General features: G+C 43.1%; 1 protein-coding gene and 1 long non-coding RNA gene across 2 annotated transcripts in view; one reads left to right on the forward strand and one right to left on the reverse strand.

Moving 5' to 3' along the window:
- The window catches only part of LOC310859408, a 36,570-nt gene extending 22,935 nt beyond the window's left edge, over nt 1-13,635 (forward strand). Inside the window, exons 4-5 of the long non-coding RNA XR_014569302.1 lie at nt 761-863; nt 11,754-13,635. This is a non-coding gene — a long non-coding RNA (uncharacterized lncRNA). The remainder of the gene's footprint in view (nt 1-760; nt 864-11,753) is intronic.
- Nucleotides 13,636-14,690: 1,055 nt separating this feature from the next.
- fgf20a (fibroblast growth factor 20a) lies at nt 14,691-16,817 on the reverse strand (the record flags this gene model as incomplete). The annotated part of the gene is made up of 3 exons (XM_083765936.1): nt 14,691-14,936; nt 15,134-15,237; nt 16,499-16,817. The coding sequence occupies 3 exons, from the start codon at nt 16,815-16,817 to the stop codon at nt 14,691-14,693; spliced, it is 669 nt and encodes a 222-aa protein (XP_083622062.1).
- Nucleotides 16,818-17,404: the final 587 nt, after the last annotated feature.

Here is a 17,404-nt window from a genome sequence, read left to right on the forward strand (position 1 = left end):
CCTTTCTTTGTAGTTGTTACGTCCCCACCAAAGAGGTCCAGGTGTTTTTTTGTGCAAAAACTCCTTATTGGCTATTTTCCCTACCATAAGCCCTCAATGAATTGCATTGCATTGAATGGGAATTGAATGGGGCTATGGGGTGTTATGCTGGTTCGCTTATTTCCATCGAAAGAAGTAGTAAAGTGTGCCGCTTGGGATATTATTTACATTATGAAGAGAGGATATATACAAAGAAATTATAATTTTGAGCGATGGAAATAAGCGAATTAGCACAACACCCCATAGCCCCATTCAATTCCCATTCAATTCAATGCAATTCATTTAGGGCTTATGGTAGGGGAAACAGCCAATAAGGAGCTTTTGCACAAAATAACACCTGGACCTCTTTGGTGGGGACGTAACAACTACAAAGAAAGGTAAGAAAGCCTTTTAGTATGGAATTCTCCTTTAAAGGCAATGGGACGTGGACTGGTGATTGGTTTAATTATTGTAACGCCCAAATGCATAACCTATGCATAATATAACGGGTAACGGAGGTGTTTAAGAGATTTAGACAGGTAACCAAAATACCAACTTTAGTGGGGGAACACCCTTTCCTCACTCCTAAATCCCCAAATAGTGACTTTAGAAAGATGAGACAAAAATGGAGCCCTACATCTCTTGGCTTTGTCATCTCTGCTTACAATCTATCTTATCACTGTTATGCCGATGACACTCAACTGTTTCTATCCCCTTACCCCCCTTCCCATTTGTCACTCAGGTGGAAGAGCGCATTGCTGCATGTCTGGCTAATATCTCACAGTGGATGACGTCTCACCATCTCAAGCTGAACCCAGACAAGACCAAGCTTCTCTTCTTCCCAAGTAAGTCATGCCCCATGCAGGATCTAATGTAAGTATTTACATAGACAACGGCCTTGTGACTTTGGTTCCTTCGGTTGCTCATTCAAGGCACACATTGCAGCTGTCACTCGATCCTCAGTCTAGGTTTACACTATATAGCATCCTCACCCAATAGTCAGCCCAGCTTCTTATTCAGACCTCAGTCATATCAAAACATGACTACTGTAACTCTGTAACTGTAACTCCTTACTGGCCGCCCGACATGCACTTAAGCCAGACTCCACCCTGGCCGGTAGAACTTGCCTTGGCACTTTCAGGATTATGCAGGTTTATTCTATCTAAATGTAATTTAGATAACATGTTATGTAGACAGATGCCAGATTCATTTGTTGACCTGGCATAGTTGTATGTACAAATTATTTATTCTTTGATATTATTATACTGTTTAGACTTTAGGCTGATGATAGGTTCTTGGTTTACTGTACTTATGACCCTAGATTACTATTTTTATGCATTTGATGTAATTACCTTGTGTTTACCTTTCTTACTGTAAATCGCTCTGGATTAAGAGTGTCTTATTGTAAATTGTAGATCATATAGGTCTCGTAGGTTTAAGGATATCGTCGCTGAAACCTTTCATGTACAAAAGCGTTACTTTTCAGTAATTTGGGTCAAGGGTCCTCACAAGTATCAAGTGAGTGATTCTGTTCCGTTTTGTTCAAGAGAACCTTGCATTTGATCCTTCACACTTTGCTTCTCCAAGTTCTCCTAGCAAGAATATTGGCCCTGGGGGTGCACTCACAGTCTCACACACACACACACATACACACACACACACACACACACACACACACACACACACACACACACACACACACACACACACACACACGCGCATGCCCACACTTGAGGAAAGCACAATAAAACTTCCCTGTCAGTCTTTAATGTGTTGGGCTTAAAATACTTAGAGTAGGAAACCACCGTGCTTTGGTCCTCAACACCACACAACCTATTTGATCAGTGCAGTGTGTGTGTGTGTGTGTGTGTGTGTGTGTGTGTGTGTGTGTGCGTGTGCGTGTGTGTGTGTGTGTGCGTGTGCGTGTGCGTGTGCGTGTGCGTGTGCGTGCGTGTGTGTGTGTGTGTGTGTGTGTGTTGGCTGTCTCTAAGGAACTGGCAATTTAAGTGGTAGCCCCACTGGGATTTCCTGACAGAGGGTGGGACTGGGGAGGGATTTGGTAGGTGCTGCTGGCGTGCCTTGCCATTGTTGGCATGACAGCTATTCTATTGTCACAGGTTGCTAGCTATTTACCACTCAGTGATTTGGCTCGCTCTGACACATTTTACTAAAACATACGCACTGTGTTTGGTGGTCGGTTTATAGTGTGTTTGACACGCAGAGGTCCTACTGCAGCGAGTTCGCTCATGGTGGCAGTTGGTGATAGTGAGTGGTGGTTACTTTAGCATAGGTAGTTATCAGCTCTAGGGTTGATATGACTTATCACCCTACAGTATGTGTCCTATAATCATTCTCCTCACCCAGGGCAAATAAAGGCTGGGTATGTGATAATCCAGCATGTCGTGGGTTCGACTCCCGTTTGTTCGACTCGACAACCGTTGCTGCATGTCACCCCCCCCATCTCTCTCCCCATTTCCTGTTAGCCTACTATGCTACTATGCTACGGCAGAAAAAGCCTCCAAAAATACACAAAATAAAACAAAAAAGGGAATAACACAATTATAAAAGGCGGGAGAGAATGAGAGAGATGAAACACATGCAGACTGTAGGGAGAGAGGAGAAACAAATAAGTCCCAAAGAGGGAGGAGGGGCGGGGTGGACACAAAAGCTACTTAGAATTGATCCCAAATTGGAGATAATCAATTCAACTCCGATTGAATTCACATCAAGGCGGGAGGGGGAAGGCGCATTTTAACAGACGCGCACAGAGACATTTTTCTCTGTCAACATCGACAGCACATCAGGCACACATTCATCATCTTGGGGTCTCTCACGGAAGATTCAGCCCCAATCACTCGATTTATGCCCCTCCCATTTGGGTCTCTACTGGAAGAAAATCAACCCACCATGCTCTGTCATTCTTTCTTTCATCACTATCTGTCAGGGTTTTCCTCTGGAGTCACTCTGGGTACCTGCTACAGTATTTATGATAACTACACTTGGTGGAGGCTGATATGTCACTGCACACGCACACACACACACACACACACACACACACACACACACACACACACACACACACACACACACACACACACACACACACACATGCACACTGCTTGGAGAAAAGCGATACAATAGCATGCATATGTACCGTACATGCATGAATGCATTGCAGGCATGTAAATTCTCTCTCTCTCCCTCTCTCTCTCTCACACACAGACACACACGCATGCACCCATGCTCGTGTGCACAAACACGCACGCACATACATACACACGCAACACACACACACACACACACACACACACACACACACACACACACACACACACACACACACACACACACACACACTCACACACACACACACACACACACACACACATAATGTCCCATTGATCCGATAATCTAGTGGGGCGGGGAAGTGCAAGACTCTCATTTAGTTAAATCATTACCCCTCCCACAAGATGGATAGAGATTTAGGGATTTAGAAAGAAACGAGGGGCGAGCATGGCATGAAGGTGAGGAATGGAAGGGAGAGAATTAAGGGGGGGATGTTGCGGAGGGAAGGAGCTAGAGAACATGGGGGGTGCTGCGGAGGTGTTGGGTGGAATGCCTTTTTTTTAAAAATGAGTTTGGTGTGTTATAATCTAGTAGACTCTGGAAAAGCATTCCAGCAGTCAGCTCGTAGCTTGACTCGTTAGGAAATAGACTTTCAATCTATACCTCCTGGGTTCAAATCCTGCTCACGCCATTATTTTTATGTGCACGGCAAACAACTTTTTTTTGCGGATAAAGTAACGTTTTTTGGTCCGACATGCGTTGCGTCGTGCTTGTGGTTAGGGTTAGGTTTAGGGTATGGGTTCCAAAAGTGGGGTCCAGGGACCCCTAGAGGTACTTGAGGGAGTTCCAGGGGGTACCTAGCTCAATTAGAGATAGTTAGGAACCAAATGGACCCTTATTGGACTGTAACTCAGAGAGTATACAACTGTATTGTAACATTTGTACACTCTCAGAGTTAAATTAACAGTGGTTTTACAATATAAATTGGGGTACCAGATATAGAAATGCCATGAAATCGGGGGTCCGTAGCATAATGCTAGAGCCATAAAATCCTCCCTTATCGGGGTCACTGGCATATGTTTTCAAATGGGGAGTCTGTGGCCTAATAAATGTTGACTTGGGGGTCCTTGACAAAAGTTTGGGAACCACTGGTTTAGGGTTTGAGTAGGGTTATTAATAATAATGTCCGACATACAGTACATGTTCACCCATGGCTTTGTAGTGCCACTCAAAGTGACTACTGGGTTGGGCTTTGTGTGGTGCCACTCAAAGTGACTACTGGGTTGGGCTTGCTGGATGCAAGGTCCAACCCCTTGTATAAAAAGACTAAGGCAGAAAACACTTGCGTGCACTGCGGAGGGAAGGAGCTAGAGAACATGGGAGGGGGGGGGGGGGGGGGCTTGCGGAGGGAAGGAGAAAGAAAGGGCAGAGGAGGTGGGGGGGAGACGATGGGGAGGGGGGTTGGTTGATGTTGGAAAGAGGGAGAAGGAAGGAAAGAGAGAGAGAATAGATTGACTGATTCTGCTGTACAGAGCATCTCTCTCACAATCCATGTGTGTCTCTTTCTGTCTCTCAGTCACTTTCTCACTCTCACACACATGCATGCACGGTCGCATGCACGCACACACACACACACACAGACACACACACACACACACACGCACGTCACACACACACACACACACACACACACACACAATGCAGAGGAACGTCACTGGTGGAGAATGTTTCTCAGAGGGAAGCTGTGGTCGATAGCGCTTGGTGAGTGATCTATCGACGGAGAGGGAGTGTGTGAGAGATGAGTTCAATATACTTCAATTTAGCTCCACTTGCTTTAATTACTTCCACCCTGTGTGTGTGTGTGTGTGTGTGTGTGTGTGTGTGTGTGTGTGTGTGTGTGTGTGTGCGTGCGTGCGTGCGTGCGTGCGTGCGTGCGTGCGTGCGTGCGTGCGTGCGTGCGTGCGTGTGTGCGCGTGTGCATGTGCGTGTTAACCCTGGAGGCTTAGCAGTATTAGACCATCCATGTAGGCTGATAATAAAAATACAGCCCCTGCCGTTATTGAATCCAAGAGTGGGCTGTCCTCTATAAGGCTGTTTAAAGGAGCATGAAACCATAGGATTAGTTTTCCAGTTCATGTTAAAAACTGCAGTATACGTTAAAAAACATGGCTAGTAAACAATTCATTTCATTTGTTGCTTATCATGGAGAACAAGGTCAGCCTACCACAGTTGAATTCGAAAACAAACAAACAAAATCAAACTATGGTTCCATCCCCCATATTAGCGACCAACCCACCACACTGAACCTCCGGCCCCACACACATTCATACAGTATACTGTGTCAACTCAACAGGCAATCTTTGGGAGGTCTCTTAATGTTCTAAGGAATATAAACCACATAATGTACATTTTAGAGTATTTAGGGCAACTGCTTTGTCTTGGGAAATGTTAAATATTTGCAGCCACCTATAGCATACAATCCACATGATACTAGGATATAATGCATGTGAGTCCACAAAGGTTCAAGAATTTTACCAGCTCTAAGAATTGTGTTGATTTCGATGCTCTCGAGGCACCTACAGAAGGGGAAAATAATAGCAGTGTTTTCTTCTCTCTGGGTTCGGTTCCAATCAATGAGGCGCCGAAGTGTGGCCATGCAAGGCTGGTGGGGAGGTCAAGGCACCGGTCTGGAGCTGTAATGGACATGTTTTCTCATGGGTTCAAGACCTTTTGATTTGCTCCAGAGCATGTTCTACTTAATGATACAAGGTTTTTCCATCCTAGTTCGTTAGGAACTGAATCAGGGCTTATAAGCGTTTGCTGTCCAGTCCTCTGCATGCAGCCACAGTCACCATTTTAATCTCAGGCAAAGGCAAAGCAATTTGATTTGTATAGCACACTGCATACACAAAGGCAATTAACAGTCCCGGGTGATGATGGGAATGTGCTTGGAGGGGGCAAACTGCAAATGCTTAATTATTTTTGGAATGGTGTGATGAGAGGGGAATGTTACTGTACAGTCTGTTTTGTTTGCGTACAGGATGTTTATTTTCTTGTACTCTATGTTCCAGTGAGGTCAATGTCATGCTCAGGTATAGTGCCATTATTTTGTCTTGCCTGTCCAGACATGCAGGGGATCGTATCTCCTCAGCAGGTGCTTTCATTGTGTTTACGTGGCCTTAGGGCTAATTGATGTTTTGGTGAGAATGTGCCATGCGACATGTTGCTCAGTCTCTCAGTCCCTCATACTTGTCCTTATCAGTAGCCACAATCGGATTAATTATAATCATAATAATTTGGTCCACACTTGTTTGCTGTATATTTGCCACTGTATATTTACTATTTATATTGCAAATAGTATCAGGGTCAGTTGACAGCTATGGGGCATGCAGCACCTCGGGAGCAGTTTGGGCTAAGCGTCTTGCTCAGGGACGCTTCGACACGTAGACGGGCAGTCGGGCACCTTCTGTTGCAGCCTCTCTACTCACTTAGCTACGGTCGTCCCACTCTCGACCTCTGGTTTTTCCTCTCTTTTCCTGTCGCCCCTTCTTTTTGTGTCCTCTTTCTCTCTGTCTGTCTGTCTGTCTCTCTCTCTCTCTCTCTCTCTCTCTCTCTCTCTCTCTCTCTCTATTTTCCTCCTTTCCTCCCTCCTTGCATCTCTCCGTGAGTCCTTGGTATGTTAATGGCTGTTTTGCCTCCTATTAAGAATTTAAGAGTAAATGTGTGAGTGGATCCATAGCATTGACTCAACATGGTCCTTGGTAAGCCATGGAAATGATTTGACACTGCAGGGGCAGGGGGACCACCACAGGGTGAGCCTGTCTGCAGTCTCCCTGCAGACATTCTCCTCCACCCTTTCCAATCTCTCACTTCATAATCACACGCTGCTTTATCGCCACTTCCATTTTCTACATCAGCTCTCTCTTGCATAATTTCCTATCTCATTTCCAGGCGTCTGTTCATTAAATAAAGATGGAAGGTCATAAAATAAAACATGGGAAAGTCTGCTGGTGTCAGCATTGTTCAGTGATAGTTATTGAGTTCATTGAACCCAAACATTGTGTTGTCTGCTTCCATTAAAATAGTCAAATTACTGTTGGAGGGTTACTTCTCACTATGCTGAGGCAATGATTTCGTTTTTAATTCAACAAATGTCTGCAAGACACCATTCCATGCAACAGTAAAGATGGAGTGCCGTGATTTTTTTACACCCTAAAACATGATCATCAGTTGTTTGATTTCTTTCAAAAATGTGTACAGTATTTGTTAAAATGTCATTTTTATGTGGACACGCCCCCCACTATGCCTGGTTTGCGTGGTGGATGGTGATCCACCTGAACTGAAGCCGCACACACAGCTGTTGTGTGTGCGGGAGGGAATAGGGGAGGGGATGACATTGTGATGTCACAATATCACTGTTTTTTTTTTTCATTGGCACGATTGACTGTCAAGGTTTCAGCCTCCAGGAAGAAACCCTAAATACAAAAGGAATTGCACATAAATCACACCAAGGGGTCTAATGAAGTACTGTGACCTCATAAAGACATGAAAAACTAGAAAAAATCATGACTCCATCTTTAAAACAAGAAATGATCACAAGTGATATTTGTCAGGTGAAAGAAGCACTGTCTCCGTTGTGTTCTTGTCTCCCCCCATATTAGTATTATTATTATTATTTTAGTAATGTGTATGTTTGTGTGTGACAACCTCACGGCCGTTGTTTGCGTTCGTTTGCGACGTTATGTTCGTGGTTCAATGTTGTGGCTTTCCTGCTGGCTGTCCATGCACTTTAGCTCATAACATTAGCAGCTGTTGTCGCTTCGAGTTGCGGTCGTAGAGTGGCTGGCTGCGGTGTGGTGCGGAAATCAGCCCTTCCACGGTGCGTGTGTCATAAGTTTAGGAGGCAGGCAATGATACTACGCGATTGGCTGGTGGCGGCAGACGAGGCAGCCAATCAGGCTAGGCCGTCAGTATGACTAGGTCCTCAGTATGATTAGGTAGTCTACATTTCATGAGCTTTCATTGGTCAGGTGGTTTCACCTGACAAAATTATCGAGGATCTTTTTTTTCCCACGTTTTTAACAATGGACTGAATACAGCAATTATTCCCCATGAATTCCACCTATAATGATCATTACCCAAACAGGTGTGGAGCTGTTCTTTGGATCAAGCACACCTGCAGAGGGGTATACTTTATACTATTCAATCAGCTAATCTAACTAAGTAATGTAACTATACAACCATAAGCTTCTAAACAAAGTGGATGGTGAAATCTGGAGTATTCATTTAACTCTGAGAGAGCAGTGGATCCTTAAGGGATAACTTCCCTAACATCTGACACAAAGTACAGCTTTGGTTTTCTCCACTATTACAGTATCATGTCCTACTTGTGTTGTACATAATTTGTGGTAGAGCAGTGCAGTATATTATGTGGTTTTAAGGTTTGTGGATATAACTTAAAGACAGTGCTTAGCTGGATATTTGACATGGAATCTGCACCATGCCTTCTGCTAAACAACATGTTCTGCCGTGGCTTTAGAACCATCGATGATAACAGGGTGTGAAAACATGTGCGCCTGTGTGAATCTTTGATGTACGATATGTCATGAAACACTCTTTCATTGAACCAGAACAGGAGAAAATAGCAGGGCGGTAAAAATCAGGTGCGCTTGGTTTTTGTTTAGCCTGCACTATTGGTGTGAGGTTGCATTGTCACTCTCACGGTTGCATAAGTCAATTGGAAGTACCGGTACGGTTATGGGTCCTGTGTATGCTGATTCAAATGTCCACAAAAGCTATTTACAATAAATTAGTATGTATGTACTGTATGTCCACCAATCAGAAAATACAATTATTGTAATTAAGTAAAATAATTTGCTCAATGAGACCCCTCTGCCCCAATAAATAAAGTTCTAAAAAAAACTGCAACTTGTAGCCTAATGCATCAATACTGTTCTCATGTGTTACTATTTAAAGTTATGGTTTGACTGAACGTTAGAATCTATACAAAGTCATGTTTCACTGTTTCTTTGTGTTTTGTCAGTGTAAATATAATTTCAGACACAATTTAAATAATTATATTTGGTTGATTTTATCTGCAACACGCTGTATTCAGTTACAGCTCGTGACCAATATATTTGCAAATTGGGATTTATAGCTGCAGATTATGATTCGCATTTGTAGACCACAAAGTCCTTTTTGAAATGTGTACATTTGTAGTTTTTGTTTTAGGAAAATTCATGGAGAAGTCATGGCAGTTGCGTTGGAGCAGTGGTTCCCAAACCTTTTAGCTCGGGACCCAAAAGAGAAATAAATTTGATGTTTGGCCGGGACCCAACCTAGTGAAAATAGAAACTTTACAAGCTGGGAGCTTGTAGATCGCCTATTTCCACTTCTTCTAATTTATGGAATTTCTTTGATTTACTGAAAAAAATCATTGCATTTTCTTTTTTGGGAATGTTTTTTGAAAATGTTTTTAATTAATAATAATAAAAAACTAAAGTTAGGAAACAAAATGAAAGGGAAAGTACGTTGGAGAACAATATATCAGCAACTCACAGCCAGGCCAATCAATATGTTTATTTATTGTGTTTGTGGTATATCTTCTTTGGTGTATACATTTTGTGAGTGTCTAGGAAGCCTGTGCGGGCTGGGCATCTTGTGGTGTAGGACGCTATAATAAAAATGATCTATCTGTTGATATTTGTCACGATTCGACTGTATTCCCACAATCTGCATTAGCTGTGTCTGCAACTCTGCATCGGCACGGCTGTGCTGTTGACCACACCACAGCATCCAACCCAGGACCCTATGCTGTCTATGCAACATGGAAAGCCCCAAATTAGAAAAATACAGAGCGTGCGCACTCACACACTCAAACGCGCGCGCACACGCACATTACACACATGTACACATCAGTCAAACAGCCCTCTAGTCAGGAGAACCCCTGGCTCACCTTCACACAGATTCCCAGATCACTCACACACGCACGCACTCACGCACTCATGCACACATACATACATACATACACACACAGAAGATGTGCAGACACGAATTGACTCACACAAACACCCCACCCACCCCCACGCTCCACCACATACAGTACACTCACAAGTCACAAACACACGCATGCACACGCACTTCAAAGGCAGATGGTGACCTGACTTTCAGACAAACACTAAGAACCCACATACAGCTATTTCCCCCTGACAATTCCTCTCCTCACAAACCCACCTGTTTCTTGAAACCTCACTGTTGCCCCTCTCTCTCTCTCTCTCTCTCTCTCTCCCTTCTTCTTTTTAAAATGAAGTTTAAGGTATATATGCTGGTACTCTGGGTTCTAGCCTTCTGATCTTCTATTCAACTCATTCTCTCACACTAACACTGATATGATCTTGTCAGAGGATTAACAAACTTGCACGTGCGCACGCACGCACGCACACACACACACACACACACACACACACACACACACACACACACACACACAGAACCCTATCCATAGTGGAGTAGTCACAATGTAACCATGTTATATTGTGTGTGTGACTGCAGATTTGAACTGGGGCGTGCGAAAGACAGCTGTGCATGGGAAGACAGCAGGACGATGAGTGATGTAGTAGCACTAGCTGTATGAGTGTCTCCAAAAAGACTGGCCCCAAATCTGTTGGTTTAAAGGTCAAGGCAGACGCCTTGTACTTTGATATGTGTATCTATATAAATACTTTAAATAGTGACGAACACCTTGATGTGGAACAGAGATGACTGGAGCAGAAGACTGTTGTGTTTGTCTGTGACATGTGACCTTCATCACATTACCTTGAAATGTTTCAGTTCCTGACTTCATCTACAATGAAACGACCGCGTTCCATTTTTAAAATTGTTCTGTGCATTCCATGCGACTTACAGGACCACACTGCTGGTTTGTCATGTTCAGGCCATTGACTAAAGTTACTTACAACACCGGGGCTATTACTTAATTTTACGCATAGATGCAATTTATTTTGTTTGAAAGAGAATAAATGCGTCACCCTGAGGCATCAACTCTATGAATAGTTTGTGAAAAATTCACTGGCACATTTCTCTCATAGTTTATTCGTCACGCCCCTTGTGTATAAAGTCCTTAAGACTCACAGTATACACAATATGACATTACTTTCCCAAAGCATGCTTGGTTTGCAGCCATTGGATTCCAATCATTTCAGTACAATATGAAAATCAGCTTGCAGAGACTTGAAACATGATTTAGATAAGCTAAATCCAACAAACTAATTTAAATGTCATTGTGTGGTTGTTTACCATATCATTTCGTTTTAATGCATTAAAACGTGCAGATTGATTTAAAATGTCTAGCTGAAAATAGTCCCTTGAGAAACCTTGAAATTATATTTTGTCAACATTGACTTTATTTAGATACGTTTGGTAATATTTTAAAGACTTTGGAGACAAATGTAAACAAGCTTTAAAATCTGCAAATAAGGTCATTAATGGGACTGCTTTTCAACTATCAGGCAAGAATGTAGGGTGGAATGGTTAAGTACAGTGAGAGTTAGGTGATTCCTTTAACCTCTTTCTTTCATCGTGTCTTTGCCTTTCTCCATCTCCTCTCTTTTTCCTTTTTTCCCTGAACCCCTTCTCCTCTTTCTCTCATCCACTGCTACGCTGACACCCAGCCAAGTCATTCTCAGGTGTCGTAAGAGGGAGTGATGATGACTCACAGAAGGATGGGCGGGTGAGGAGAGAGAGATAAAGAAAGGATAAAAAGGAGGATGAAAGAGTCCGGCGGGGCACTGAGCCTGTCAGTCACTTGTTTAATTGCAATGTCTGTCAGAGGAAGAGTGTACTGCTGGAGAGATGAGTGTCTCGTCACACGGATCTGCTCCGTGATTTATTTGTGTATGTCTAGCCATGTAGCCTACCGGTAACTTTTATGTGCAATACTTTACATGGATTCATGTTGGTCTACACAGCATGTATGTAGTTATCTACACACTAATTGGGTGCATAATGTGTTAAATTAATCTGGAAGTTATTTTTATGAATAAAACATTATGTTAACCAATATATATGGTAGTGTATTTTAATCATTTGCAGTGCCTGGAGATGGTCTCCCTACTCCTCCATTAAGAAATGTAAACCCTGGTGTTGGCTAGATTAGAACACCTACTGGTCCTTCTTAGCCTATGTTTGGTTTCCCGTGCATGTGGGAGACCTGGGTTTGTATCCTGGGTACCAGGGTAATAAATAAAACGTATGGGATTGCAGTTTTCTGTAGGCCTCTATCTGTTATAGTACAATATGTCCCTGTTGAATATTTGAAAATTATTTATTTTCCTTTGAAAACAGCCTTGCTCTGACTAGAGATAAACGAACACTAAGTACTTTATAAGTATAACGGTAAAAGGTAAAGGTAGTTAACTGAATATCAGATATCCATATTCCCATTGCCACATCCTTGGAAATCCCTCCAGAGATTAGTTAACACAGAAAATTATGAAACTGTATTGATATTTGCTATTTTTAAAAGACACACAAATATAACTGAAGTTCAAATTTTACATTTTATTGTTCACTGAAAACCAGTGGAAGTCAGGCGTTTTCTGATTCTGACAATAACAAAGCCAGGCTCTTTTTGATGACATAAAGAGAGTATAACTTGGACAATATTGTGACAGCATGGCTCTTTTAACAGCTCAGAACTCCTGATGTTCATCGACGTCTCATTAAACGAAACATAAAAAGACACATGATGGCATTTGTGTTCCAATTTTCTTAAAGAAAAACTAAACAAACATCAGTGTGCTATGTGCTTTTAGCTGATACACTACACTACACTACAGTAGCAGCGGTGAAACATAGCCCTAAAGGTCTTCACATACCAGAAGCATGACAAATAAACAATCTGGAAATGCATGGCAAATATTTTGCATCAAACTATTCATATAGTTGATGCCTCAATCATACAGGTTGATTATTCTGACTCAACCTGTGAATTTGTTTAAAAATTATAATAATTACATTTCTTTATCATCGCGTGATCTTTGAGTTCTGTGTGAATTTTTATAAAATTAAAACACTCCTAGTGTGTAAGGACCTTTAAGCTTACAGTATTTATACTCCATCGCACAAGGGTGTTGCCAAATTGATCTGATCTACAAGGTAACATGTTGCAATTAGGCTTAAACCACAAACTACAAATGGCTGCCCCCTACAAGCCAATGTGTAGCCCCTCTCAACCTACTACAAACTACCTGGCTTCGTAGGTGTAATATACTAGCCGTAGCATTAAATTACTTTTTCAGTGTAAATGCCTTTTTTTCCTTTTCTTTTTTAAGACATACTGTAGGTGTTGGAGCTCTGGGTTCCAGTGTTATTAGCCAGATGTTTCCAAGTTCTGATTTGCCACGAATTGGTTACAGTTAACTGGAAATTGCTTAAGCAGTCGTACATAATGGCACAAAATAAATCTCTCATGGCTTCTTGTTTTTCTTTTATTATATCTCACATTCTACCTGTAAAAATATATTCTCAAAATAAATAAATATATGAAATAAATATGTGTCCAGAGGAAAGAAAATGCATAAATAGAAAATAAAAAAATTACATGTCTAAAAGATCCTTTGTCAGTCTCATGCTTATGTGGGAAATAGAAAGCAGTCTTTTGTTGAACACCACAAAATTCCTTCACTGAGTTCTAGAATGAGTTTCTAGAGTTCCGAGAAAACGCAAAGAAGTCTGTCACAAGAATCCGCAAGACGAAGATGGTCCACAGGATACCTGCTATTGTCATGTTCCACATGCAACTCATAGACAATCCCAGACTGTCTGATCTGCATTGTCGGAGCCAACTTGCTGAGGGGAACGATCATATGGCATTGTCTGCCAATCACATGAGATTCTCTATGCCCTCACACCTAAAACAAAGATGGCTGCCATCAAACACATGAAACTGTGTTTCTTTGTAAACTGGCCACTATGGCTAGTGGACAAAAGATGATTTTGTATAGCAGCCCAGGTAGTTTTTTGTTTGTTTTTTATAGAAATGTCTGATTGAACACTGGAATTGACCACACATTCCAGCCACAGCCAAAAAATGTTCCACCATTTGGCCAGTGGCTAGAGTAAATTTCAGTGCTACCATTTTTAATATGTACTCCATTTTCCTGAGGTCAAATGAAGATTAAAGTCCCATGAATTCCACAACAGCATTGGAGAGAACATGCTATTGAGACAAGGTAGTTAAACTCGGAGGTACTGAATGACACCCAAAGCAAGGCCAACCCAGTATCCATTTTGATAATAGTGTGTAGGGTGAAATTTTGATTAATAACATTTGGGTTCAGGATTACCTCTAGCATGGCTATTCCATATACTCCATTCGTGAGCCATTTCCTGTTAGGGTTGGTTCAAAATGGAACAAACTGCTCAGTGCAGTCTTGGAATGGTTTGGGCTTCTCCCACATCACTGATAAGGGGGAATGAGGATTGGGTGCACTTGATTTTATCCTCCGTTCAATGTAACACATTTCAAATTCCTTCCATCTCCACTGGGATGGAGAGAGGATTGGGTGCACTTGATTCACTTCTCGACTTCTCGCTCACATTCAGCCTCAGCTCTGGCCCAGTACATCTCTGTAAAGTTCTGGCACCCTGTCCGGGTCCACAGGCCGCGGTAGGAAGTGAGTGAACCTCTGGTGCCGCCTTGACCTAGTACCGTCCCTTGAAGTCCCATCTTTGTTTAGGGCAACAAAATAATACGCTCCTCTCTCTCCATGTCGGTACAGGTTGGAGGCATAGGTGTTGTACCAATTCTCTTCAAACTGCTCCCTGAATACACTCTCTGCCGAAAGCTTCTCCTGCAGACAGAAAGAGGAAAGACATTGTCATGGCTGTGTTCTGAACCCAAGCAAGCCAGAACGATGGTAGTCATTTGGGTATTTGGGCTGTTCTGTTGTGCATGTGTGCGTGCACATGAAAGAGAGTGAGTGCACTCAGCGCAGACACAAGGAGAGGCTGTGTGCATGTGTGTGTACTCTGCAGTTTCAGTACTTACAGATCCATATAGCTCTCCTTTTCTGTTCATGGCGAGGTACAGGCCACTGTCCACGCCTCTGATGCTGACGAGACCCACCGCCAGGCTGATGAACTCCAGGATACCTGCACAACAAACACAACAGTGTCATTCCCTCTAGCTCCTTCACATTATGGACATCTGATGTATACATAGTTCACATGTTGTTCACAGTGTCGCACACTGACAATAGCAGATCTTCAAGCTCACAATGCCTCACAGCATGGCAAGTTGTGAGCTTGGAGATCTGCCATTTTGGGTGTGTGACATGGTACTAAGCATAAGACAGGCTTTAGGATCACTGGACCCTTAGACGTTAGGCCATACTGGTTGGCCTTGCTTATGGGTGTCATTCACTACCTCCGAGTTTGACTTCCTTGTCTCAAAGTTAAATGAACACGCCAGATATCATTTCATTTCAGATTCTGTATACCAACATATGCCTACTCCAAGGTTGAAGATGTCCATATGAGTTCATGAAAATGCTTTTAATTAATGATCCTGCAAAATGGCATAGATGGTATATCTGCATGTGCACAGCACATATAAGTGAGCAGCAGTGTTCATATATCATATAGGCTACATATAATAGATTGGAACCTTAGTAAGGGCATAACTTCATAAGTAATACAAGCACAATCTGACATGCACTATAGGCCAGATATCTAACCTCATGCGCAAACATTATAATTTTCCACAAAATCCTTCAGTGGTCATTTTACTTTCAAGTTGAATCAATCAAGTGTCAGAAAGTCAAGTGTTATAGGATATGGCCTTGCTCTGGTAGCAGGATTTCTAAATAACCTACTTTTGATCTGCCATAAGCAGGTGCTTTGATATCTTGATAAGTGTAAGATAAACAGGCAAATGTAAAGAAAGGCTCTGGTCTAATCTCCAAAGAGGAAATGTGGCAAAAAAGTGTGCAAACAATACTCAAAACTATTGTCACACCTGAAACGCCTGTTTACCTTAAAATAAACCGGGCCTATAGCCCCATATAGTTATTGCAGGTTGAAGGTTTAGTTTGTTGAGTTTAATGCCTACTAGCAAGATTGGTGTGCAGTTTATAATGGCTGCAAGCGAAATTAATCAGCTGTTTCGTACAATGTGATTATATAAAGTGAGCGCCCTGTCTAATCAGTTTGCTGAAGCACATATTGTACCATGCACTCGCAGTGTGAGTGTCGTGAGTTCAAATCTCCCACACCTCTCTCTCTGTCTCTGTCTCTCTCTCTCTTTCTCCCTCTCATGTCCCTGGTTTGCCTTTGTGTTCAGTGAAAGGAAGCAGCAGTGTATAGGCTAAATGCAGAACATTAATGTCAAAGATAATGAACTGTTCATCCTTACCGAATCTACTGTGGTCCTTTCTCGTGCCCTGCACCGTCCCGTCCGGATGGATCTCGAGGTGAAAGCCCGTCCTGCAGTACAGCTGCCGCCGCCTCAGGATCCCCTTCAGATGGCTCAGGTCCGCCAGACTCCGGGAGAGCCTCTCCGCCGAGACCAGGTGTTCGTGCATCCCCAGCCCGGTGACCGAGTTGTAGTCCACAGCCCCGGCGCCGAGGGTGAGAATGAAATGGGACCCGATGGGAGCCGACGCAGCGCCAGCGTTACCGAAGCTGTCCAGAAAACCGTGAGAGAAGCTCCCCACCTCGCCCGCTGCCCCCATCGCAGACACCCGAGCCGTGCAAATATAGATCCAAAGCCGAAGTGAGGAGAGCCTCGGCCGAGCCAACGAGCGACGTTCAACCGAAGGAAGAAAAAAAAATGAAAAGTTCAATGTAGCTGCAAAGCTCTCAATGAGAAAATCCTCCTGCGTGTGCGTTTTTGCGCAGTCACCGGTTACGATTGTTATCTGGTGGTAAACCGTTAGATTAAAATCCCATGTTATCCTATTCCTGGCTGCAGCAGCACATGCCTCCTTCCCTCGCTCCTCTGGAATATTGCTCTCTCCTCTTCTGTATCGCTCCTCTCTCCTCTCCACCTCGGGATACTCCCCTTTGCTCCTGTGCTTATCAGGGTTTTCCTCTCTCTCTCTCTCTCTCTCTCTCTCTCTCTCTCTCTCTCTCTCTCTCTCCTCCTCACCTCGTTAATTCACCCCTGTCTTTTTTTTCTGCGGGTATCCTGCGTTCACAGGCTCACAGCTCCCTGCGCACGGCGTTCAGAGCCCTTCTATAAAACCAGTGTAGCTCCCGCAGCGCAGTGAGACAAGTCAATGGCAAGCAGAGAGGGAGTTCCACTCCAGCCTCTCCAGGT

This window comes from Protomyctophum parallelum (genome assembly GCF_964188405.1).
Source record: "Protomyctophum parallelum genome assembly, chromosome: 5".
NCBI classification, from domain to species: Eukaryota; Metazoa; Chordata; class Actinopteri; order Myctophiformes; family Myctophidae; genus Protomyctophum; species Protomyctophum parallelum.